At 46.5% G+C, this 24,493-nt stretch overlaps 2 protein-coding genes across 6 annotated transcripts in view; one reads left to right on the forward strand and one right to left on the reverse strand.

Annotated features, from left to right (window-relative positions):
• Positions 1 to 870: 870 nt before the first annotated feature.
• prdm8b (PR domain containing 8b) lies at positions 871 to 6,907 on the reverse strand. The gene is made up of 4 exons (XM_088377263.1): positions 6,618 to 6,907; positions 4,808 to 5,051; positions 3,773 to 4,004; positions 871 to 3,518 (listed from the first exon to the last, which is right to left on the reverse strand). The coding sequence occupies exons 2-4, from the start codon at positions 5,039 to 5,041 to the stop codon at positions 2,272 to 2,274; spliced, it is 1,713 nt and encodes a 570-aa protein (XP_088233389.1). The 5' UTR covers positions 5,042 to 5,051; positions 6,618 to 6,907; the 3' UTR covers positions 871 to 2,271.
• A 10,455-nt stretch (positions 6,908 to 17,362) lies between these two features.
• The window catches only part of antxr2a (ANTXR cell adhesion molecule 2a), a 32,016-nt gene continuing 24,885 nt past the window's right edge, over positions 17,363 to 24,493 (forward strand). For 2 of the 5 annotated variants that reach the window (XM_088376526.1, XM_088376525.1), the window contains exons 1-7: positions 17,363 to 17,838; positions 19,817 to 19,888; positions 21,631 to 21,702; positions 21,807 to 21,888; positions 21,962 to 22,066; positions 22,147 to 22,215; positions 22,606 to 22,686. In XM_088376526.1, coding sequence (XP_088232652.1) covers positions 17,654 to 17,838; positions 19,817 to 19,888; positions 21,631 to 21,702; positions 21,807 to 21,888; positions 21,962 to 22,066; positions 22,147 to 22,215; positions 22,606 to 22,686 — 666 coding nt within the window. In that variant the 5' untranslated portion in view covers positions 17,363 to 17,653. The remainder of the gene's footprint in view (positions 17,839 to 19,816; positions 19,889 to 21,630; positions 21,703 to 21,806; positions 21,889 to 21,961; positions 22,067 to 22,146; positions 22,216 to 22,605; positions 22,687 to 24,493) is intronic. The other 3 variants (XM_088376528.1, XM_088376529.1, XM_088376527.1) reach the window with 3 other exon arrangements.

Genomic DNA, 24,493 nt, shown 5'->3' on the forward strand with positions numbered 1-24,493 from the left:
ACGTGCAATCTGCAGTTTTCGTTATTTTTATGAGAATGTAACGTAATAAATATGTTTAATAGTGTCATAAAGACATTCTCAGTGTTCATATTGTATGACAAATGACGGCATGTGATAAAAGCACCCATCTGCTTTTATATATGTTATCGATATTTTAAATGTTCATGATATTTTCAATACAAATTTCATTTCATTTTAAATGTTCATGATATTTTCAATGCAGATTTCATTCTAAATTTAAAGTTTGGTTATGATCGTATTTACTATTCGTTATAATACTTATGTTCGTATTTTGGATGTGTTTAATTTCACAAATGAGAACAAACCTCGCGATAACTGTTCTCACACTGCATTGAATAGTTTTTCAATAGCTTTGTGTGTCGAATTAAAATTATGATGCCATATTTTTAAAAGACACATCCAGTAATTGGCTGATGATGTATAATTTGTGACTAAAAGAATACGTTTAAAAATATATTTTAATTCCTTACCTTTAAATGTCTCTTTAATACGTACAAAACAGTCAATGACTTGCTGTCTGTAGATTTATGATTATACGTCACCGTAACACATGTATTTTAATTGCTTTTTTGGTGTACAAAATGCATATCTCAAAATGCTTGAAAGCTGTATCATTACTTCTAATTGTACATAATGAACAATTAAAATCCCAAGCAACTTTTTAAATTAGTCTTGTCGGCGTGCTGTATAATTAGCTGTAATTATGCAGGCAACAACATTTGACTGATTTTGGTCATTATGAATTTGATGGTTAACAATAGAAGTGAAAAAGAAGGAAACCACCTTTCTATTCCTTTGCATGAAAGGAAACCTGGCTATATATTCCCGAAAACTACGACAGAAGAGCAGTTTGAAAATAAAGCCTTTTCTTTTATTGTCATTGCATTCGACATGATTCGATCAATTGTCATACGTATTAAATTTTCCCGACAAACGGAAAAGAAAGAACACCTCACCCTCACACACACACACACACGCGCGCACACACACGGACACAAAATATGATTATTATTATTATTAATATCATGATCACACTTTGTGTTTCAAACTGAACCATTTGTATTTACACACGGCCTGCATGTGGCGTGGGTACGAGTTGCCGCCGTCGTGCACGCACTCACTCGCGCGCATCGTGTCTCGATTCGTGTAAGATAGAAAATACAACTCACTGTACATTTACACATATGTCCAGCTTCTCTTATTAGTCGTGTAAGTGCTTCATAAATAGATTCATTTCAAACGTGACATTTTTTTGTACACAAAACGAAATCTTCCAAAAAGGAGTGCAAAGGGGGAGGGGGTCAGCCAGGGGCGCATATGGGGGGGGGGGGGGTGCTGAAGTCAGCGATGTTGGCTCGAAGGCAGTGCTTCTCAAGTGGAGGGACCCCAACCCCGATTTGCAGCAGGCCTCCAAAAACAGACACGCTCAGCCAATTTCACATAATCAAGTCTGTTTGGCTAACAACCCGGGCAAAACTTAGCTCCTCCCTGAGAGCTAACCAATTGTCCCAAAGAATTTCTTTTAGCAACATGAAATTTGGTAGACGCGCATCATGAGGAGTCTCGCCAAAAATTCCAACACTGACAAAAAATGGGAAGTCAGCCATTTTTTGTCAAAGGGGCCATTTTCGGCTATTTCTGTTTTGGTTCGCAACATGAAATTTGCTGGACATGATTAGTCGCACTGAAGTCTCAAGAAGCCGGGACCAATAAAACTGCCGTTTGAGTTGACTTCCACCGAGACTGTTCAGAAATTCCCGCCCTGAAGACACTTTGGTTTTGCCGTGTGGTCCAATCGTTGCAAACGAGTCGCTGAGCAAGGTGGCTGAACGTGGCGGCACCACCGAATGCTGCCACCGTATGAGCTAGCAAAGCACAGTCGGTGAGGTTTTTGTCCCGCATGCTAAGGTTGACTCATTTCCATGCCGTGGTCGACGACGTGCCCGCTACTTGCGCGTGGACCCATTTGCAATCTTTGCGCTCTTTCTGAAACCACCCAAGATGGAAGTAAAATCCCGTCTCAGTAGAAAGAAATGTTGCATGGTATTTGGTCCGAGGAAGCGGTTGAGGTATCTTGGCTGAGAGATAGCCTCAGGTAGTTTTGCCGGGGTCCTTAGTCAAAGGAGTTAGAAAAAAAAAAAAATTAGGGTGCTTGTGTTGGAAATCAAATTGGAGCAGAAGTCATTTTTCTGTCTGAGAGGGGGCCTTTGAAGATTTGATCTGGCGTCGGATCCCGGGCGGGCCCTCGAGTCAATTGTGCGAGGTCATGTGACGCGACAGGTGGTGGCGCTCTCGGAAGGACTCGTTGCAGATGGGACACTTGAGCTTCTCCTCCCGCCGGCGCTTGACCAGGGGCTCCATGGCGTACTCCTTCTTGTGGTGCGAGCGCATGTGGTACACCAGGTCCGAAGTCATGCGGAAGGAGGCATTGCACTTGGCGCACCAGTTCTGTGCCGGCAGGCAGAGCGACGTGAAGGAGGGCGGCAGGAGCGTGAGCGCCGAGGGCATCTGTAGCTGGACGCCGCCCGAGTTCTTGGGCCAGAATGTGGCGGCGGCGGCGTACACAAAGGGGCTCTGCTTGGCCACCCCGCCCGGCACCGGGCAGCTGGCGCCCAGCTCGGCACCCTGCAGCTTGGCGGCCAGGTGGTCGGCCTGGTAGAGGCGACTGGACGAGATGGTGTCGCCCACTGCCGGGTGGCAGTCCAGCAGCTTGGGCGGCATCACCAGCGGGGAGATCTGGGCGTAGGTGGACCGGGCCGGTTGGCTGAAGGCGCTCTTGCGCTCACCGGCGCCCGCCTGGCTCACTGAGGTGAAGGCGCTCGCCACGGGCGGGGTTTGGGGCGGCTGCGTCTCCGACAGAACCTGCCGGATGTTCAGGTGCTTGTCCGAGGGGCCGCTGCCCCCGCTGGCGGGACGGTCTTTGTTCTCGGAGTTGGCGGCCGACAAGCCTTTTCCGCCACCGTGGTTCTTGAGAGTCTGAACTGACTTCTTGACTTCAGTGAAGGCGCTGCGCTTGGTCTCCGAGGAAGCAGACGTGGAAAGCGTGCGGTGGTTCTCCTCCAAGCCGTACACGCCTCGGTAGTTCTGCGCCGATGTGGCCAACTCCTCTTTGGACTTGGGCTGCGGCAGGCTGGCACGCCGGCACTCCCGGTCATCGGCGGCGGAGAACTTTCTCTTCCCTGAGCTCTCGCTGCACACCTCCGCCTCCCTGTCACTCAGCGGGCTGCCGGTCCGGTTGTTCTCCATGTCCCGAGCCAGGTTGTGGAAGTCCGTGGATGGTTTGCTGCCATCGCCCTCGGAGCGCCCGTGCTTGGGGCTGCTTCTGGTGGGCGTGGTCACGTCAGCAGGCCGGTCCGGGCTGCGCTCCCTGCCGGGCTCCTCGTCCGCTCCCGTCAGGCTCTGCAGTCTTTTGGTGCAGCGGAAGCGCAGATGCGCCAAAAACGGGAACTCAAACTGGAACCTTTGGCTGCAGTCGGGACACGAGTGTTGGGATGAACCTTTTTGGAGAAAGAGAGACACAATCGTTGGTTTCCGATCAGACCACAGACTTCCACAGATACAAAATGAAAGCTGCCTTGTGTTGCGGCAATCTCCCAAATGTCCCGTGGCAACACCTGAAACATAAGCCACTCTGAGAAGTTCTAGACTTTGGATTTGTTGACCGCATAGCACAGCTCTAACTCTAACCGTATTTTGGAGGGGGCTCTAAAGCCCTGGTACTGTTTGCGTTTTGGGCGGCTCCGAACGGCACCTTTGCTCTTGGGGGCCACCCTGGCGGCGGAGAGCAGCAGCAGTTCCACCAGGTCCTTCCCGTACCACACCAGCAGCTCCTCGTCCTTCTCGATGCGCCTGAGCGAGCGGTAGAAGAGCTGGCCATTCTTCACGTAGGCCTCCAAGTTCTGCTCGTCTTTGTCGCGGGCCGACTGCACCAGGCGGAGCCACATCAGGCCCTCCGATGTGCTGTTGGCCGCCGACGTGTCCACCTGACAAAGGCGTCTCGTTAGCAGCGTTCACCTCGACCTTTGGCAGATTGACCTTTCAGCTTGCATGTTTTGGGATTTTTGAAAAATCCTTTTTTAGTGGAAAAGGGTTGTGGACAGATGTGGGTGATTCGAAGGGACTATTTTTTTTACAGTTGGTGCTTTGATATGCCCCCTCCCCAGTCTATAGTTTAGACGTAACTCTATTGTGATATGGTTGGCAAAATATTGGACGTTAAGACTTTACAGTTTCTAAAACTCATGATGAAACTCATGAGTTGCTTTTGATTTTTTTTTTTTCAAAATATTGCAAATATAGCGCAAGTTACTCTGGAATTTTCATTTTCTTAAATATCACCATGTCATGATAGCAGCATTGGCAAAATATCCAAATGTCATGACATGAGGTTTTTTTAAATATCTCGATGGGCCTTTTTTAATTATTTTCCGGGGAAATGATTTCTCACTGTATCACAATAGCACTGGTAGATTATTGTCATTCACTCATTTTTTTTCTTTTTTTCTCTTTTCTGCCATTGTTTAGTTTTTAATTATTTCTTTTCTTTTTTTCTTTTCCACCTTCATGTCATCGCTGCGTTGCAATAGCTTCCCTGGGAAAATATACGGTTTCGTTCTGTTATGAAAATATGACAATAGATGGGCCGTTCAAACCATGACGAAAACATCTTGCGTGTTACCTTTTAATTCTCAACCCTGGAATATTTTTTGAAGGAACTACTAAATTAGACTACAATCACATGTTGTGGCGGTATGTACACGAAACGATCGCTGCCAAGTTTTTTTACCCGGAAGATGTAAGGCGCTGTGCGCTTGTCGGTGGCTTTGAGCGCGATGAAGGCGATGCTGTCGTACATGGACGTGTGGCTGAGTACGCACGGCCCGAAGATGGCGCTCTCGGGCACATCGCAGGTGGTGTACACGCTGGTGAAGATGTCCGTGAGACACTGCTGCACCGCCTTGGCGTCGCCGTCCCACAGCTGCTGCGCCTTCTGCTGCGAGCTCGACTCCTCCATGGCCATGGCCGCCCACCTGCAAGCAGCGCAGCCGCTCGGTCACTTCATTGCGCACAAATCAAATGCTCCTTCCGCGAAAGACAAACAAAGCATTTTTACACAGAAGGAGCTAGAAACTGCTCGCCATAATTAATCCTCTGCTTAAAAACAATGATAATATTCACGAAGGACACCCTTAGAGCGCATTTCAGACACCCAAACACCCCCCCCTTTTTTTTACAGTATGAAACAAAACAAAAAAACGTCGCTGTTGTTTCCACCGTGTTTTTTTATTTTATTTTTTACAAGCGTTGACATGAATTTAAAATAATATGACTATATTGTTTAATGTCTTTTGAACCAACAACTGAAAACAGCATGTGAAGCATCAGTTAAAAAGTCCTTTCAAAATATTAGAGATACTTTACATTTGATACGCGTGTTTGTATTTTATTTTATTTTTTTTTGCCTTACAATATCTGTCATTTGCATTGGGGGGCCCATCCATGCGCGCCCAGTATACGCATGCCGTGCAATATTCGGCAGTGCAAAACAAACTCAGATTGCATAATGGCGTGACATTTTAAATAAATTGCTGCGAGCGGCATCCTGAGCGCAGTGAAGGAAACATTTTTCAAATCCCAAGATTCAAGATCTTTTTCCACGTATTTAGGCTAATATCTAGTTCGGGTTCCGTGCGATGTTACAAAGCCCGCTCGGGGTTTTAATTCTTTTATAATGGTAAAAATAATACCGTTTAATCCTCATCCCGGTATAAAGTCATCCATTCTCTTCTTTTTTTAATCCTCTTTTCCTCGCTTCTTACACCAGCCTCATTTGCATAATCTGCCACTTCCCATGCACCCGACATCGGAGAGAGTAATTAAAGCAGCACGAGCGCTTCATTATGATGATGATGATGATGATGATGAATTTCTTTTTCTCCCTCCCCGAGCGCAAACCCCCGCGCGGAGTCCCACATGGCGCACGCGTAAAATGTCCTCATAACAACCAAAAGAGATTTTCACCTTTCAAAGCAAACCAAAATGTTGCATTTTAATTTGTTTTTTTTGAATGAAATGAAACTCATTTGGATCGCGTGAGCGGCACAGAAATGAGGCGGTTTTGTGTGCATTTACAATTTGCAGTTTGGTGACGATTTCACGTTTGATTCGTCAGATTTCAAATGCGACGCATTAGCAAGTCAACTGCTGTCATTTTTAAATTTAATTTAATTTTTGCTTTTCTTACATTTAATTTTACCAAAGCTTCCCTTGTGCAGCGCAGCCTTGCTCGGCTTCTTCGCGGTTTTGGGTTACTCGGTCCTCGGGACCGGGACGCACTCCAGTTCGGCCCTACTGCCGACAACCAGTCTTTTAAACCCCGAGCCAACACGAGAATCCCCTCTTTTATAATAATAATAATAATAATAATAATAATAATAATAATAATAATAATAATAATAATAATAATAATAATAATAATAATAATAATAATAATTTTATATAATGATATTATTATTATTATTATATATAATAATATATAATAATTATTATTATTCTCATTAGGTATCATGATCAAAAATGTCGTTTTCAGCCCCTACCTCTTGCGCAGATTCGGAACCAAATAATCCACAAGCAGGAGCCTCAAGAGGCGACGGCAAAAAAGAAGAAATGCAAAAGCCAGCAAAAAGGTTGCCTTGGCTTCCTCAGTGTGTCAGAAGCAGGACGCGTCCGGCTCCGTCCCGGTGGTGCGCGCGCGGACGACGTGTTCGGATGCTGTGAACGACTCGCGGGGCGTCGCGCGCGTTTTGTTGGCCGCACATAATTTCCCCAATGAGGCGTGTCACTCCGCGTCTCCTCCTTTTAACTCTTGACTGGCCGACTGCCGCTTGACAACTCTTATTATGGGACCCCCACCCCCTCCACCATACGTGCCACCCAGCCATCAACCTTCCTCCCACCCCTCATTATTATCGTAATTCTCATCAAAAGCCTTGATGCTTACTCACCCACTTTGGGGAAATCCAATTTTAAGTCTGATTTCACCCGGGAAATGTCTTATCGCTCCTATTTATTTTCATATCGACTATCATAATGAGTACAGAGTCAAATAGAAATTTTATCAAGGTAGAACAACCTTCTCCTCCCCATCCGGTTCCACCTCCTTGCACCGGTGCCGCCCGCCAACGGAACCTGGCTCAGGTGTTTCAATCGTCAGTCGGCATCATCCTGCTGCCCCGCCGGACACAAACTCTGTACTATGTAATTGCAATTACACGCACGCAGCATGTCTGGAGTAACATCTGTCATGGCCGTGACATGTTCATAACGTCAAACGGCCGAGTTAAGTTTTGCTATGCATGCGAAGCTTCCTTCTCCGGATGCATTTCGGTCCAGCCCGTGAGCAGCGGCCCATCAAGTTCCCGCAGGAGAGGAGAGGTGGTTGATTTATTTTCATACATGATTACTAAGATAGAGGAAATTGACATTTCATCACGCTCAATTTCCCTCAAGTCACAACAAGCTCCAAGTTTCCACGCCCACCATGCAGCCGGCTTCACGGAGGTGCCTCGCACCCCAAATCCAGGGCCAGCCAGGTCTTGTGCTCCACTCCCTTCGTTCCCGACATTGAGAAGACTTAAAATGATCCTTTATTGCGCTCACATTGGCCCCCGGTCGACCCGTTTTGCGAGCAGAAGCCGACTCCGTGGCTCCTGAGACGGCCTCGCTAAGCTCTGCATGTCGGCGGTGATGGCACTGGACAGCATAGCGTATATTTATTTCCATATATCAGAGTAAATATTGAGCCAAATTGAGCGTTTATGACCTCTATGACACACATCGATGCTCTAATTGCCAAACAACCTTCTCCTCCTTCCTTCCCCACGTTCCACCTCCGTGCACCGGCCCCGCCCGCCAACTGCAGCCGACTCCGGAGGCTCCCGACTCGGCCTTGCTCAGCTTTGCAACTCGCTGGAATGTGGTGGAGGCGGGTGTCCGCTTTCCGGCAATACCCCAAGGCGCACTCAGGGGGCGCCAGTGTATAATGCTCACGGTTGGATGAGGCAAATCAGTTCTTTTTTTTTTTAAATCCTCTTTTTTTTTACCTTGATGTCAAGTGCATGATTCATAAGCACTTTTAAAGGCAGGAATATGATGACAAATTGATGATGGTATTAAAGTGTAATCACACACTTTTTTAGCTCAATAATTTCCACTCAAGATCCACTTGAGGCGACTAATGATACAATTTGAAGATGTCTCGTCCTTTTAGGTGTTTGCCCTTGTGCTCCATCATAAATCCATCAGATCAATGGTGCCGCCGCGTAAACAAATAAGACCTTCATCTTTTGGGATGATTCTAAATAAATCAAAATGGCCAAACAAACAGAATACTCCCGAAAGCGGCTCGTGTGGTTTTAATTATGTTTAAAAAAAAAGAAAAAAAAACTCTGCAGCCCGGGCATGGTTGTCATACTATTAAAAAAGATCCATGCGTACGTATCCAGATTCTGTCAAGATGTTATGTTACATTGATGATGAAAAAGTAAAAAAAATATTTTTCACTCCAAATAATGGGAAATTTGATTATCTTCACACTGGCCTTTGGAATTGTTTCAGATCGAAAATGGAATTGGCCTTCACAGCGTCGACGTCATAAAATGGGCCTTCAAAAATCTTACTAGTATTCAATATGTAATGCAATCATGTGAAATACAACACACACACACGCACACACACACACACAAGGCATTCACATATACCCCCCCATGTGGAGCCCTTGCACAATCAATTAGACAAGTCCTAATAGAATACTAATAGAAAACATACTTGTACAATTATGAATCAATGAACGAAGGAGCTAATATCAACGATGGTTTCGTTTGTTTCACGTACAAATAGAACTATCCCGTCCAAAATGACTGGCAGTCGTTCTGCATCGTGGGGTAAATTATGAAAATACCACAGAGGAGGGGGGGGGGTGAAAAATAGATGAATTAATAATGAGTCACCCCTCCATCCTCCGTTTAAACCGACAATTTATCCAAAAGGGGGAACGTGGCCAAGAAATATTGTGTAGGGCACATATGGCACTTCAACTGCCATATGTGCCACTTTTCACAAAAATTGGCAATGACGTCCGTGATGGTCAGCGGCAACTGCCAAAATCACAAACGGGCCCAGCACGGTGGGGGAGGGGAAGGGGGGGGGGCAACGTTTGAGGAGTGAGGAAGCCTGGCAAGGAGGGTTCATCTCACCACGGAAGAAGATGATAGCAAAGGAGGGGGGTGGCTCATGGAAGATGGTCACTAACCTATTTAAGACAACACAAATAGCGATAGCACGCACGCACACATCCATCCGTCCATCATCCCTCCCGCTCTGTCCATCCATCCATCCCACCTTTCCCAGTCCCGCTGCCAGCGTGGCTGAGAGGTGGCAACACTTAATGTCTCCAACTCTCTACAGCCTCAGGGCGTCCTCCATCAAACATACACACGCATGTCTGCCTAAGTCCACCTGGCCCATCTCTACCGGTGGGCCAATTCGCTCCAACTGGGTTTCCAACTTTCTTCTTCACTGTCTTTGTACGGACGGACGGGTGATGGCAAGTAACAGAGTACAAATACTTGAGTAGTGCAACTGTCAAATAAGTCACGACGTGGCCCACTGTAGTTCTACGGCCTGCTTTTATTTTGAAAGCCTTACTTTTGATAGGATCATGTCTCCTGATCACTTCATTTGTTGAAAGCTCGGCTACCGAACAAACCCCCGGCCCACCGAACGTGAAAGACGAAAATAGAAAATGACGCTATCGTCGAAACTGCACGCTCTACTGTTGGCTTTGCGCGGCGGCCGTGGCGCTTTGCGTCGTCTGACTCATTTTCATGACAAAGCTCCTTCCCACGTGTCCGGCGGGGCCCGCCCGGCACGCTGGGCCAGGTTGTTGATGTTGGCCCGCGGCGCTGCGTGACATGTGACGGGCCAGCTGGGCCTTCGGGAGGGGCCGGCGGCTTTATGCCCCACCGCTGCTAGCTAGTCCACCGCTGCTAGCTAGCCCACCTCCGCAAGCTAACCCACCGCTGCTAACTAGCCCACCGCCTCCTTCCAGCGCCAAAACAACAAATCAAAGCACGCTAGCTGCTGGCTGTGTGTGTGTGTGTGTGCACACGTGTGTGTGTGTGGTAAGCGCTCAAAGCAAACAGTGGGACACAGCTGTTAAGTGGGGGCATGCAAGGTGTGTGTGTGTTGTGATGCATCACTGTGAATATTGTGCATGTGTCCTCTCCCAGCCTCCCTGTGTTGGGGAGGGCTCGTCCTTCCAGAAGCATCACGGCCAGTTTGATCAGAAAGAGATGAGGGGAAAAAAAGCGTGACAATGAATACAAAAAATAAGAATTAAAAGTAAATGAAAGGCAAAAATCATGAGGGGGAGGCCACAGAAGTTTGGGTAGAAAGTGCTGTTAAGCTTTTGCAATCGACTGCTCGGGAGTTGTTTTGACACAATTGCGGAGTCCGCTGAGGCCCACGTCAGTCTTGAGTTGTCTGCACGCACACCAGCGCACAGTGATTTAACAATCTAACAGTTGGTGTGCTGATGTGTTTTAGCTGCCCCTTGCGCTCCACACGTTTGATCAAAAGTCTCAACAAAATGATCACGAGCGATGCTCTTGAGAGATGAGGGTGTGTTGGCGGTCATTGATTATCGAGAGCGATTATCCTGCGGTGTGTTCGAACTTGATCATCTTGTGGTTTGCCGTGGCGTGTCAAAACGGATGATCAGGTCGATTATCTGCGTGAGGTGTGTTGATCCATTGTGGTGGTGAGGGGTGGCTGTTCAAATTGATTATCGTGACAGCAAACTCATTCGCCGCAGGTGGTGTTTGACAAAAAGACACAAAGCCGATTGCTCCTTGTTGGAATCAAGCAAGCTTTGGATGATGAGATTCATATTTGAAGCAGATGAACGACGAGTGAGAAGACGATCATCGAGAGCCATCGCGTTGCGCAACAGTGCAATTGTTTTTGATGTGAACCTTTTTACAGAAGTGAGTAAAAGGTTTTTTTTCCCAGCTATTTTCACAATTGTGAAACCATTTTGGTCTTTGTTGAAATATGTTGCAACGTATCCAGATTTAATGCTTTAGTAGCAAGTACAATAAAATAGCCTTTTTTTTTTTTGTGAGGGACATCTTGAACTGGTTTTGTGTTAGTTCCGGAAACTGTGAGCAGCCTGCTACATTTTGCCGTTCTGTTTCCTGTTTTCCAGCATACGGCTGACGGGACTGGAAAGCGAGTCACTCCGGATGGGTTTGGGGGTTTCCTTTAATGGCGGAGCGGGGGTTTGGTGGTACGTGTGTGTGAGTGGGGGGGGGGGGGGGGCACTCACCAGTCACCAGGGATCCTTTAACTTCTGACCTGGCCGACATGGATAGCGCCGTCTGATGATAATCGCTGTCAATTCCTGCCCTATTTTCTTCTTTGTGGGGGCTTCCTGGGTGCCCCCCCCTCCCCTCGAGTCTTAACGAACCCGCAATAGCCCCGCGGCACTCGGGCCCCTCTGGGGGTCGGGCCTTCCGCGCCCGGGATGGCGGCGGGGCGGGCGACCTCATTCCGGGACAGATTTCAAAGCAGATTTAGCTCACATGCCGCCGTCCCGCCTCCTGTCGAGCCCGCCCGCTATCCCTTTTGTCCCACTGTACGAGGCGCAGAACGGCCGAGGATGCGTTGGCGGCAAGGACGGCAAACTCCGGGACCTGCTCTCACTTTTAATTGCCCGCATATTCTCAGAAGTGTGTAAGTGACTGAGGGAGGCAGCATTCTTGCCGTGTGATACTGTTAGTATGCCATTTTGCTTTCCAGTGGTCCTGTCAATAAATTAAAAAGAAATTCAGCCCTTGAAGCCAGTTTACAGTTTTGATTGTTTTGATACGGCCGATGACTCGAAATGGATATTTTCAAAAGAGTAAACACAGAGGGCGAAAATACATGCATGCCTCAATGGTCAAAATGGCCCAAATTTTTATCTTTTTCCCAAACATATGTTAAATTCTGAAATATGTTAATTTTGGTCTTCATAAATCACAAAATTAGAGTTATTATTCAAGTTTAGGAAAAAGCAGCCCCCAAAGCTAAGTTTGTTGAGCATGATGAAATTTGCGAAACATGACCGAGGCCACATTTGCGAGTTACAAGCAAACACTTTGAAAAGCACCACAAAATGGACTCAGCGTGCTGTGTTCAACAATTTTGTTGGCCGGGAATGTTTTCAAACTTGCAAACGGAGCCCCTCAACAGCTTCTCACTTTGAAAACTTCCCGTTCGCCATCATGAAAGAAGGCTGCGAGTGGGTATGCGGAATGCTAAAGTCGAAGGCCGTCGCCTGCCTCCTAGCTAGCGCCCTCCCGTCCGACTTTTCTCGCTCAACTTTTAATGCGATTACGCGGCGCCGAGTCCGAGGCGGCCGTTTCCCCAAAAGCCAACATAAGAGCTTGGGATGGATGCTTGCTGCGCTCTCGCCCCTCCGTGAACGCCCCCCCTCCCCACCACCACCTCGGCCGGTCCCGCTCTGGTCTCCAAAGTCTCGCTAACGTCACATTAAGGGTCTGCGACAGTGCTGATGGGTGGGCCCGTGTGAGGGATTAATGGCCGCACTTAACGGTACCAGCACGTCCGGTCCAATCTCAGCAATATTTTGCTGGACGTTGAGCCGCCGCAGCGCACACTCAAGTCGTGTTAGCTCAACGACAAATGCCACGACCGGGGCTAGGGGGCGGGGCGCGTGCTGCGGCAGTCTTCGCTACTTCCTAAAGTCCTCGACTGCAACTTCCTCAGGCGCTTTTTTGATCACTTTAGACTGAATGAAGCAGCATGTGGCTCGTTGCCACCAATTTCAATCGCCGTTGCAGTTAGGTTAGTTCTCATCAGGCAACTTCGTGTTGTCGTAGAGGCAAAAGTATACATTTGAGAGTTTGATGATTTTCCTCGCTTTCCTCTGTTGACACGCGACGACGGCAGCTCGAAATATCTGCGATTCAGTCTCGTCACTCTGTCAGCTTCCTTGAGATCCGCGAGAATGAGCACGAGTGAAACCGGCTTCATTTCGCAAACCCTGGGTGAGCCTAAAATGGCCGCTCCCAAACAAAATGGCTGACTTGCTGTGTTGTCGAGGGTTCTCGCATGTGTTTAGTTAAGTGCGGCGTAGTCCAAGTTGAATGCGAGGTCATCTGAGAGAAGAGCAACGCGGCCGTGCCTCCTCGCTGACAGGCTGGCAAAAACATCGGCGAGATGAAGCTGGCCTGAGGCTCTCGCAATGGAGGTGACCGGCTTCCCGGGATGCTTCGCTGCTCGTCCGAGCGCCTCAAAGACTTCCTGCTTCTCTATAAAAAAAAAAAAAACTCCTCCGGGCCCCCCGGGGGACAAGAGGGGACGGCGGCTGCGGCGGGCCTCCTCAGCAATCAGCCGCCATCAACGCGGCATGCTCTTGACACGTGAAGTCGCAGCTCATCCGCTTTTTTTTCCGCCCGCCAACCCCTCCGTACTCATTCAGTCAAACGCACATTTGCGTTTGGCAAGCGCGCTCCACAGTCTTCCCTTCGTGTGTCTTCGCAAGACGACTTCAGGCCCTTTGAGGGATAAACCATTTTTCCGCCCGAGGGGAGGGGGTCGGGATGGGTGGAGGGCACGTCGCCGTGTGTTAGTAAACTTACAACATCACAATCGATTTACGAAATAGTACTCATTTCGCCACACCTGGAACTCAAACTATTCAAAATGGCTTCCAAAGTGAACAGTGTTTTGAATGTAAGCAAAATGATCAGTATCAGCAGTATCGTCTGCTTTTTTCTCTTTTTGAATTATTTGGATTTACTTTTAAACACTTTTTCGAGCAGTTCACGTTCATCTCGTCCACCACTAACCGAGAGTATTTGTGAGGAAATATGAAGTTGAAGAAATGGCGATGTACGAGGACGCCAGCGATATGAAACTTATTGTTTGCGATTGGCGGATTGCCATTCTCACAATAACGACATTTATGAAGACATATCTAAGACATGTTGTACATAGATATAGTTTCCCCAAATTTGATTAATATGTAACTTAAATGTCACATATTTATTTTGGATTTGTCAATTCTCAATTGCTTTTGTTTAGTTTTATTAAAGAGGGCATTCAACAATTGGAGAAAATCGTCAATGCGCGCGATTGAATGTTGTGTCGTTGCCACGGCAACAAGGAAATCGGTAATGTGGCGACGACTTTATCACCTGTCCCCCGCCCCTCCCTCCCGCCCTTGTCTCGTGTTAAACGGCGGCGACTTTCCTCAAGTCCAATTTATGGCTGTCACCGGCGAAGACGTGGAGCCGCAAAAAGAAGCTTCCAGACAGATTAAGGTAAAGTCCATCCTTAATTTGTTCATCACGAGGCGACCTGTCAGCCGGCGCGTCTTCATACGCTCGCCCGCCGCCGCGTCAAGGGGAGTCAAGCGTGAAACACAAAGGGGAATCAAGAGCAATTACTCGAGGGGGCGGGGCGGGGGCGAGGGCGGCCCGGCTCGGACGGACGTCAACCGAGAACCTTAATGGATGCCGTTTAAGGCCGCTCCCGGTGCAAATGAAAACACGCGCTCCACGACGAAGGACGGCTGCACATTTGTCACCCTCCAATCGGCGCCCTTTTGTGGAGGCGGACTTAACCTGTGTCATGCAAATGAGCCACTGCTCCCCCCCTCCCCCCCCACCGGCCTCCACTGCCGCTGTGACCGAGGAAACATGTTACTCAATTTGGAATTGCTCACAAAGGGGGGGTTTCTTTTTTTTTGAATAGTCTACTATTCTTTCTTGTATCATTATATTTTTCCATCTAATTTCTTTTTTTTTGTAATTAAAGAAAAAGGTCTAGTACTTTTGTATTGTTGTCTAATTTTTTTCCAGTGGTTGATTGTTTAGCACTTTAGGACTGTATTTTTTGTGTGCTTTTTTCAACCCCTTTTTTTTTTCAATATTTTTGTCTTCATTTCTGCCCAGTACTTTTTTTTCAGCCAATCTGTTTTAATTTTTGATAATGATACTTATTGGAATATCATATACATTCCCACCATATTCTTTATTCACTACATTTGTGTTTGATGTAAATTTCCGTATTTAGTGAGCTAATATTTCATGTACTTTTCAACCATTTTGGTAATATTCCGTGTCGCTACCTGCCGGTTATCCGATAGCTTCGATTCAGCTCGTCATCTGTGCATCCAACAACCCTGCTGCTCTGCTTGGCTGATTGACTTTACTATAGCTGTTCTTTGCCTCGGCTATGTGATAAAAAGTTCACAGTTCACAAGTGTCGTGCAAAACAAATATTAGCGGTCAGGACAAACCATAATGACCTCATTGTTTCATAATTAGTCGAGTGGCAGTTTTTTTTCAAGCTCCTTGAAGGAAAAGGCTTGTTTATCACTAACGACGTCTTTAGTCGAAACAGAAGAGCCCAGTCGACACGTAAATGCCGTCCTTTCATCATGTCACTGTGTGTGTGTGTGTGCGTGTGTGTATGTGAGTGTGTGTCTGTTACTCATTAGCTGAGCTCAATGTTGGCTTTGTTGTGGTCGCTGCATGGTTTGATGGTTCTTTTGTATTCAGCAGATGTTAGTGCTCCGCTAAATCGCTTATCAGACGCTAATGTTAATTTCAGAATGTCGAAAGCCGGGGCGTGACTTAAAGTTGACATTTGATCGTTAGTTTCTCAAATATCCATCCGTCCATCTGCCCGCCTGTCCGTCCATCCATCCATCCATCCATCCATCCATCCATCCATCCATCCATCCATCCATCCATCCATCCATCCATCCATCCATCCATCCATCCATCCATCCATCCATCCATCCATCCAGCTTTTCCCCACGGGACAAGCAGTAGGCGGGGGACAACCTGAACTCGTTGCCAACCAATCGCAGGGCATACAGAGACGAACAACCATCAGCAATTTGGAGAGCTCAAGCGCCCTACCGAGCATGTTTTTGGGATGTGGGAGGAAACCGGAGGACCCGGAGAAAACCCACGCAGGCACGGGGAGAACATGCAAACTCCTGCACCCACCGAACTGTGAGGAGGACCTGCTAACCAGTGCTCCACCGTACCGTCACCCTTTTTACAATTACGACTTGTTAAATAATGGATGTTATTTTTCTTGAAAAATGAAAAAAGTGTTCAATTCTAATGTCCAATATGGCTGAATCTGCAAAAGAAGTGGCACATTTGACCGCATGCGGCACTTTTGACGATAACTGACTGCACCAGCGATGAACATTCGCTTTGAGTTAAACCCAGCTAATTTGCCCAAACGCTGACAAACTTTGCGATTGTTTGTGTTGACTTTTGCAGCCGTTTTTCCTTCCCAACGAGTTTAATCGCCTCAGCGCTCATGCGAATTAGCAAATACCGCAAGAAACACGCGCACAAAAACAGACAGACAAACAGACTAGTCTGTATGGCGGCACAGAGTCGGCAGTTCCCTCTGAAAGCAAACGGCGTGCAAAGGAATTAACATTGTAATTAACATCCAATTAGACTTTGATTTGCCAGATAATTATACTGCTGTGTTGATGTTCACATTTGATGAGGTGTGTTAGCTGTAATTAGCTGCGGTGGAGGTGTGTGCTTGAGTGTGTGTGTGTGTGTCTGACAACTCAAGCACAGCTGAGAAGAGCAAAAGGAATCTGCAGTAGTAAAAAAAATTCAGCTAACAATGCGTACAAGTTTATCATCATGCAGGCTCATAAGAATTTGTCTTATCTCGAAAAAAAAAATCCTTTATTTAGGGAATGAGAAAATGAATCTACCGAATTTGTAAGATTCTGCAAAAAAAAGGGGGTGTACTTCCTTTGCTAACTGGACTTTTACTCAGGAATATTTTTTTTCTCCATCTGCAGTGGATTTGACTTGCAAGTGTGCTTAAATCGGACAGTGTAGTTAAAGTGTGTCACGTTCCCTTTCAGCCACCTGATGAAAAGTTCAGATGAAAAGCAAACGTGTTGTTCAAAATACTTTATACACAATACATTTATTTTTTTGAAAATTAGGTAAATATCATGTAATTCAGACTTCTCTAAAAGTAGTATTTTTTTTCAAAAAATACAGCTTTTTTGGGGAGAAAATTTTGAGAAAAAAGTGTGTAATATTTGTTTTTCTTTTAATAATATTCCTGTTTCCTGAAAAAAATGACAATTTTTATACAATGCACTTATGGATTTGGATTTTAGAACATCGGAATGCATTTTTTTCGTTTTATGAAGATTTTTTTGCGATTCTTGCTTTTCCCAGTTTCCATGAAGGGGGATTCAGAAATCCGAACTCATCCTGAACGCATCACAAGTTAGTAAATTGGACTTCTCCCCAAGTTTTGTCGTGTCGTAACTGCTCGTTTGCTCAAGATTTCTCTTATTTTCTCAAAAATCTCCCCAAAGTGACGTCGACGCGAATCTCGGACTTGTTCGGAGTTAACTGAGGTTGCAAGAGAGCAAAGTGTGAGTCAACAACGATGACGACAGCGCGGTAATTTCCTCAATTTCACATGTCGCCGTGGACTCCGAATGCGGCGATTTGACATGTAGCTTGTTACTCGTCGTTGTCATCTCCTACCAATGCTTCGATACACACGTTCGAAAATGTCGCCAGACTTCTCCCCGGCGAGTCAACTTTTGCCCGGGCAGCGTTGGATCCGTGCGGCCGCCATGGGCGCGTTCTTGCTGGGCGTTTTAGCCTCGAAGGGCTGGGCGGAGGAAGCATCCTGCCACGGAGCTTACGACCTCTACTTCGTCCTCGACAAGTAAGACGCTGCGCGGCTCGCTTGCACGCACTTCAGCCGGTCTCTTAAGTAAGCAGAAATGTGTCGAAAACTTGCTAGCATCATGGGAGTTTACTGTGACAACACCTGGCATAACAATATGGCCTTTTGAAAACCAAAACGTACGTATTAACTCACTTTTCCCGAACTAGCCACCTTTTGATTGCGTTCAAATTTGTTCAATTCTCATACACGCCAAATGACAAAGTTGCAAAAGAACTTAAAACGCCCAGACCCAAAATGAATTGACAGCTGTCCAGTAAATCAAATGTGCCCATGAAAAATTTCGGGTAATGTGACATGATGAAATGGGGACATAATTAGAGTGCTTTTTCTAATACGTTAAATATTTGCCTTCCCTTTAGTGATTGGCCATCCAAGAGTGTTAGCACACCTGTCTGAGAAAGCTAGCACGAGAAACTAGAACGCTAACTGCGGCAACAAGAATTTCATAAGCTGTCAGTAACGACGCTGACATTTAGAATCGATCATCCTATTGATTATTCCATCCATTACTCGATTAATGCGGAGGTCCATTTAGTGGTAGTTGCGTTGAGTTCTTACCTGTCGTTGGTGTCGTCATCACGCCCCGCCCACTTCATTTTGGAGTAATGCCATCAAACTATTGAAAAAAAATTATTTATTTGTAGCCACCCCAAACCCTGAGCAGCATCCGATTCCCCTTTTTCCATGGAAAGAAGTCCGACATTTGTTGCTGGAAGAGCGCATCTGGCAGCAATAACTTCCTGTAAATAAATTCCTCAAACATTTAACTTCTTCGAAGGTGATTTATTAATAGTCTGCCCATCCGTCCTCTAGTGGCTGTTGGCTGTATTGCATAACAATCTGCAAATTGTTTGTGTGGAAAAAACAACCCCCCAAAAAATCAGTATTTGGATTCCTTTAAATGTTTGAACTCAGAAAAGCTGTAGGTCACATGTCTTGGATGAGCTGCCGTACGGAATGTCTACTTGACAAAGTTGTTGGACAAAACAGCAGCAGCCTACTCGGGTTGGTGTTTGGAAACGCATGTTTTTGTTGGAAGTTGACAAAACAAGTTGAAGCAGTGATGATGCAGACGCAGGAAGGAGGAGTTGCATCATCACCCGCAAACACAGTTGTTTTTTTTCCATTTCATTTGAATGCGGTCACTCCCTCAAGACTCCCTCGAGTTGCTTTTTTTTAAAAAATTATTTATTTATTTATTTATTTAATATTGTTCAATCCCACCCACAGCATTGCAGGGCATTTTAGTCAGCGAGTTTCCTCATCACTGCTGCAATTTTTCATCCGTGCTTTGAGGTGGCCACGGGTGTCACAACCAGATGTAGGACAAAAAAGTGCCTCTTTTAAATATGCACAAAATACGTACATCCCTGCAAAATAAATTCAATATTTTTCTGGTAACGTAGCATCTCGAAAAAAACTAAAGCTTTTTCTCAAATTTTCACTGAAAAAATACAAATAAATTTATTTTGGAGGTTTCGTTCCCTCAAAAATTCTTTATTTTTGTGAAATTTTAAATTAATTTTTTTTTTTTAAATATCCCTGTGGTCATAAGAATGTGTTTTTTTTTTAAAGTATGCTTTTTTTTTAAAGTAAGTTGAAAAAAGGCGTGACTTGCAGTTTTTCTTGAAAATAATGACACCCAAGATATCTTTTTATTGTGATAAAATTGATCTTGGCTTGCCTGCGAGCGTAGTGACCATAAATGGTTCTAAAAATGGAGATTTGGATGAAAACAAAAATAACAAAAGCGAAAAGTCTGACTTCGTTGCCTCCTAATGTTGCCACTTATTTTATTTTGTATTTATTTTCTGTCTGCTACTAGACCAACCCAAAAGGTGTCATGAGCCGTTTCTTGTCCTGGTGAATGTCCGACTTCCTGAAATCCTTCCTGGATTTCGGATCTAATTTTCGCTGACGCAAGATGAGCAGCTCTGTTTTTGTCTCCCTTCAGGTCGGGCAGCGTCGCCACCGACTGGTTCGAGATCTACTCCTTTGTCAAGAATCTCACCGACAGATTTGTCAGGTGAGTGAGCGAGCGCGCGCAGCAAGCCTCCCTTTCCCGAGTGAACAGACTCGCACGCCGCCATCATAGATGCAATGATAAGAATAGAATGAAAAATGGACAGTGCTACAACTTTGTCTCTACAAAACAAATGTCTCTCTAGATTTGTCCCCTGAAAAAAAACTTTCTCCTCTTGAGGGATGTTTGAGGCCATGCGTGCAATGGCCGCCTTGTTCCCGTTCTCGCACGGCGGCCGGGCCTCTCGGCTTCAATCTCCAATTTTTGGAGGACGGGCCGGCGTGTGCTATTGGGACCAAAAAACAGTCCCTCTCCAAAGCATTTGCGCCGGCTGCCAGCTCAGCTACAGGACAGACGGCGGCGTCCGCGCCAGAAGCGCCTCGTGCGCGCGCACTCGCTTGCCCGCCCGGAGAAAATAGCAAAGGCAGCAGGTGGGAGTGGGTGGCGGAGTCGGCCGCTCTTCTGGGCTGCGAGAACGGCCATTTGCCACAGGAGTGGCCACTGCACGTACCCCCCCCCCCCCCATCCCGCCCCCAAACTCCTGACTTCCACCGTTTCGTCTCAGACGAAAAGTCATTGTTTTGTATTAAAAATAAGTCAATTATCGTCAAAGAACAAAAAGAAAAACAATCCTTGAAAAACTCTAGAAAACTTTATTATTATTATTTCTTTAAGTTAGCTTGAAGTTTAAGAATCGTTTTTTGTTTAGGGGATAATCCCATGAGTCACCAGCTGAACACCAACAACGTTGTGATGTCGGGATTAAAAAAAAGAGGGAAGTAAACAAACGCACAAAAAAAAAACGTGCAACACACAAATGTCTAAACTTGAAATGTAAGAAGTTTTTAAAGTAAAAGGTTGTAGCAACGTTCAGCTTCTGCTCCCACAAAGGCCTGCGGGAACGCTGCAAGTTGGCCGTTACGCTTTGCAACTTCACGCCCGGCAACGCAAAAAGTCGCACATTTTCTCTTTCCACCCAATATGTCCTCATTTGCAATTCCCGCTTACACTTTGAACACAAAGGAACAACACATACAAATCTCAACTACTTTCCAAGATTATGATGACTTTTGAAAGCGACACTTGGTTCTGCTCTTGATATTTCCCAACTTTGTGATATTGTCTTTGGACGTCCAAAATAATATGGACAAAAACGAGCACAAGATTCCTTTAAAAACGACAATGGCTGGAATATATCATGCAGAATTATCGTGCCGAATAGTATGAAAAACATCACGGTTATTTTGGGGGTGTGTACAAGCCAAAATAAATAATTTTTTATATGCAACCTGTATAGGTGTCAGAACAACTTGAGCTTGGTGATCTAACTTTAACAAAAACCAAGATCCTCTTTTCGTTTGTCACCTTCCGACGTGTCAAAATGACGTATTTGAAATGCAGCTATGCAGCGGACTCGAGTCCAAATCAGTACCACTTAGTCATCAAAACCAGCCCGCCTTGTCCGGCGTGGCGTTAAAAGTGTCAAGTACATATTTGCATCCATATTTCTGCCCCACAGGACGTGACTCATATCACAGCAACAACATGTTAGCTGTGACTTCCTTCTTGCTGACAGAAAAGGGCTAAATTTAGTGCTACGTGTTGAAAATATATTGGATTTGCAGCCACCCGTAGAAGCTTTCGCCAATTGGCCGAGCCACCAAACTGCCTGATGGGAACAGAAAAATCATGCTGAAGGTTCATATCATGTTGATTTTTTTTTTTTTTTTTTTTTTACCCTTTAGTCCCAGGATGCGAGTTTCCTTCATCGTATTCTCGGGCCAAGCTCACGTCCTCCTACCGCTGACAGGCGAGGGGTAAGTTGCCGTCCTCTTGCTAGCGTGTTAGCATTTTGAGGAAATTGTATTAGCCGTCTTAGCGCTAGCTTAGCGCACTGGAAAACATGTTTGTATGTCATAAGGTACAAAATACAAGAAGGCCTGGAGAAGCTGCGGGCGGTCAATCCGGCTGGCGAGACGTACATGCACGAGGGTATGAAAATGGTGAGCGCACCCTTCGGCACGCAGCCACGAGAAATGAGCCTGACTTTTTTTTTTGCGCCGTTTCACTCCGTAGGCCACGGATCAGATCCAGAAGCAGACTCTCAAGTCGTCTAGCATCATCCTGGCGTTGACGGACGGGAAGCTGGATGTGTTTGTTCACGAACTCACCGTCAAGCAGGTCCCGCCCGACCCATGTCGGATATTTTTTTGTTGCTTTTCTACAATTTGTTTACTTTTTTTTGGAACATTTTCCTAAAGGCGGAGGAAGCACGGAAGTATGGCGCTCGCGTTTACTGCGTGGGCATCAAGGACTTTGACGAGCAGCAGGTGAGAGAACACTTAGCTCGATGCTAACAACGCTGCATACGAGCAGAAATGCGTATCGACGACCACCACGACGGTCGTGAACCTCGGAATGAGCGCGACTTGAGGGGTGTGGAGCAGCGATTGAATCTGGCAGCAGATTGATAAAGTGGCAAACCCCGCTGGCCACATTTGGCCAGTGTTGGGCCTACCCCCCCCGTCCCCGTAACCATGGCAACCATGCGGCGCCCAAACAAAGCGAGTCTCCCTTTGCACCACCGTCGAGCCTTTGCCACATTTGGGCCATCTGCTCCGTGGCACGCCGCTCGTCCGCTCCAGAGCCGAGGCTCAGTCAGAACCGGGCGGGCTTTGCCGTTCCGTTCTCAAACCTTTTCCTCCCGCTTGTGCACGCAGCTGGCCGACATCGCCGACACCAGGGACCAGGTGTTTCCTGTCAAAGATGGCTTCCACGCGCTGAAAGGCATCGTCAATTCAGTAAGTGGAGCTTCCTCCTTCATCTTCGTCGTCTCTCGCTTCCGCCGATTTATTTAAAAGTTGGAAACGGCTCGTTTCCCGTACCCGACTTCACCCGTGCTGCCAAAGGAAAAACTCGAGTGAGGCGTCAAACACACTGTGGCTGAGCGAATTGAAGTGGCGTGAGGAAGCCTTTTAGTAGCCAGTGTGTGTTTTATTCGTTCTTGCGTCAGCTTGGGATGTTTGAGCAATGTGTGTGACGCCGCTTCAAAAGTATGTGTGAGAGCCTTTAAGAAGCGCACGTGAGATTCTGTTCATGTGTGTGTGGCTCTTGAGTGTGTCACGATTGTGCGTGCGCTCCTTTCAGGAGTGTTTGCGTCAGCCAATCGTGCGAGGGTTTCGTGAGCAAATTCGAGGCGCGTGCCTGTGACTGTTTCAGTGCGTGTGAACGTTGGACTGCGCACTTTGGTTTTGGTGGTGAACGTGAGAGCGTTTCAGTTGTGTGTCTGTGAGCACTGCGGTTGTGGTTTTGTGAGGAGATCAATAACACAGGCCGCAGTTGGATGCGGGGCCTGCACGGCTTTCTTTTTGCTTCACACACACACACACAAACGCTGAGTTGGTGGACATGATGTGTGTCAGGCGAGGCCAGAAGGAACATCTGCTGGAGATGTTGCAGCTGTGTTCAGGCCAACGCACTCACACGGACGGACGGACGGACGGACGGAGCTGCCACGTGTGCAGGCGGGAAGGACGCAATGCCAAATGCTCATTGGTGTTGTTGCTAACGAAAGCAATCTGTCCGCCTCTCATTGGAGCCCGGTATTTTTCTCCACAGGAGGAAAATCTTTTGTTCCCCAATGAAACGATGACGACACGAAAATGTACAAAAGTTATATTTTACCAGACGTGATCACAAATCATTTAGGGTAATAGTTTTCAAATGAATGTAGTTTTTATGTATGTGTTTTTTTTTCCCCCCATTCTAGTTTTTAGGAAAGACAGCTTAGTACAAAAAAGTGGTTCGTTAAATGAATCACATTGAATTAAAAGTAGTTTTGGCAAGTTTGAGGAGAGCTTGGGAAAAGGAGGTATTTTTGCCATATTTAGGAAGGGAGGCCTTGCATGTAAATTTGGCATGGACTCCTGAATTTCTTTTTTTTCCCAGAGAGGTACTACGTGGAGCTGTAGCTTGAGAAAGCTGCTGAAAACTCGAGGAAAGGGTGATTGCTGGTGATTTCATGTGGGAGGATGACAAAAGGACGGCTTCGTTTCTTGATAAACGTAATCAATGTGCAATTGCGAAGGGTCGATTGCTGGCGAGGAAAAGAAAGCCGGCTGGCTGCTGAATATTCCTGCCCAACGCGGCCGGGAGTTCGGACCTGACGGCAAGCAAGGCCGACATCTTTTGTTTTATCAGCACTCTGACGAGGAAGTCATTATCAGCAGATAAACGTCGCATTTCCTTTTTCCTGTAGCCTCGCCCCAAATTGTCCTTTTTTTTTTATCCCTCCATATCCCGCTGTCACATTTGTTTCCCACACTTGGCAGTAAATACTCGCCGCTCGTCAGACGGAAGCCGCGAGCAACTTGCGCCGAAAGGCCCGCCCAACGTGCTTCTTTCGAACCGGGCGCCATTTGCATACTTTGTCCTTTGTTGATTTACGGACCGGCGACAGTGGAGGACCCTCACGAGCCTCTTTATATGTTAATGCCGCATCGGCAGCCTACAAGCGCCTGATGTGATCTCCTCGCATAATTTGCCCATAAAAGCAGCCGTCCGCCGCGTCGGAGCCGAGACGTTTCTCAGGTGTCGCGCCTTAATCTG

This window comes from Syngnathus floridae, chromosome 5, assembly GCF_059516105.1.
Source record: "Syngnathus floridae isolate MCC-2025c chromosome 5, RoL_Sflo_1.0, whole genome shotgun sequence".
NCBI lineage: Eukaryota > Metazoa > Chordata > Actinopteri > Syngnathiformes > Syngnathidae > Syngnathus > Syngnathus floridae.

What these genes read in the sequence shown, in the direction of transcription:
- prdm8b (XM_088377263.1), bottom strand. Translation starts at nt 5,041, where the DNA reads ATGGCCATGGAGGAGTCGAGCTCGCAGCAGAAGGCGCAGCAGCTGTGG. An exon ending in CAGCGCCTTACATCTTCCGG is followed by an intron (nt 4,005 to 4,807) that starts GTAAAAAAACTT and finishes CGCCTTTGTCAG; the next exon opens with GTGGACACGTCGGCGGCCAA. An exon ending in GGTGGCCCCCAAGAGCAAAG is followed by an intron (nt 3,519 to 3,772) that starts GTGCCGTTCGGA and finishes TTCTCCAAAAAG; the next exon opens with GTTCATCCCAACACTCGTGT.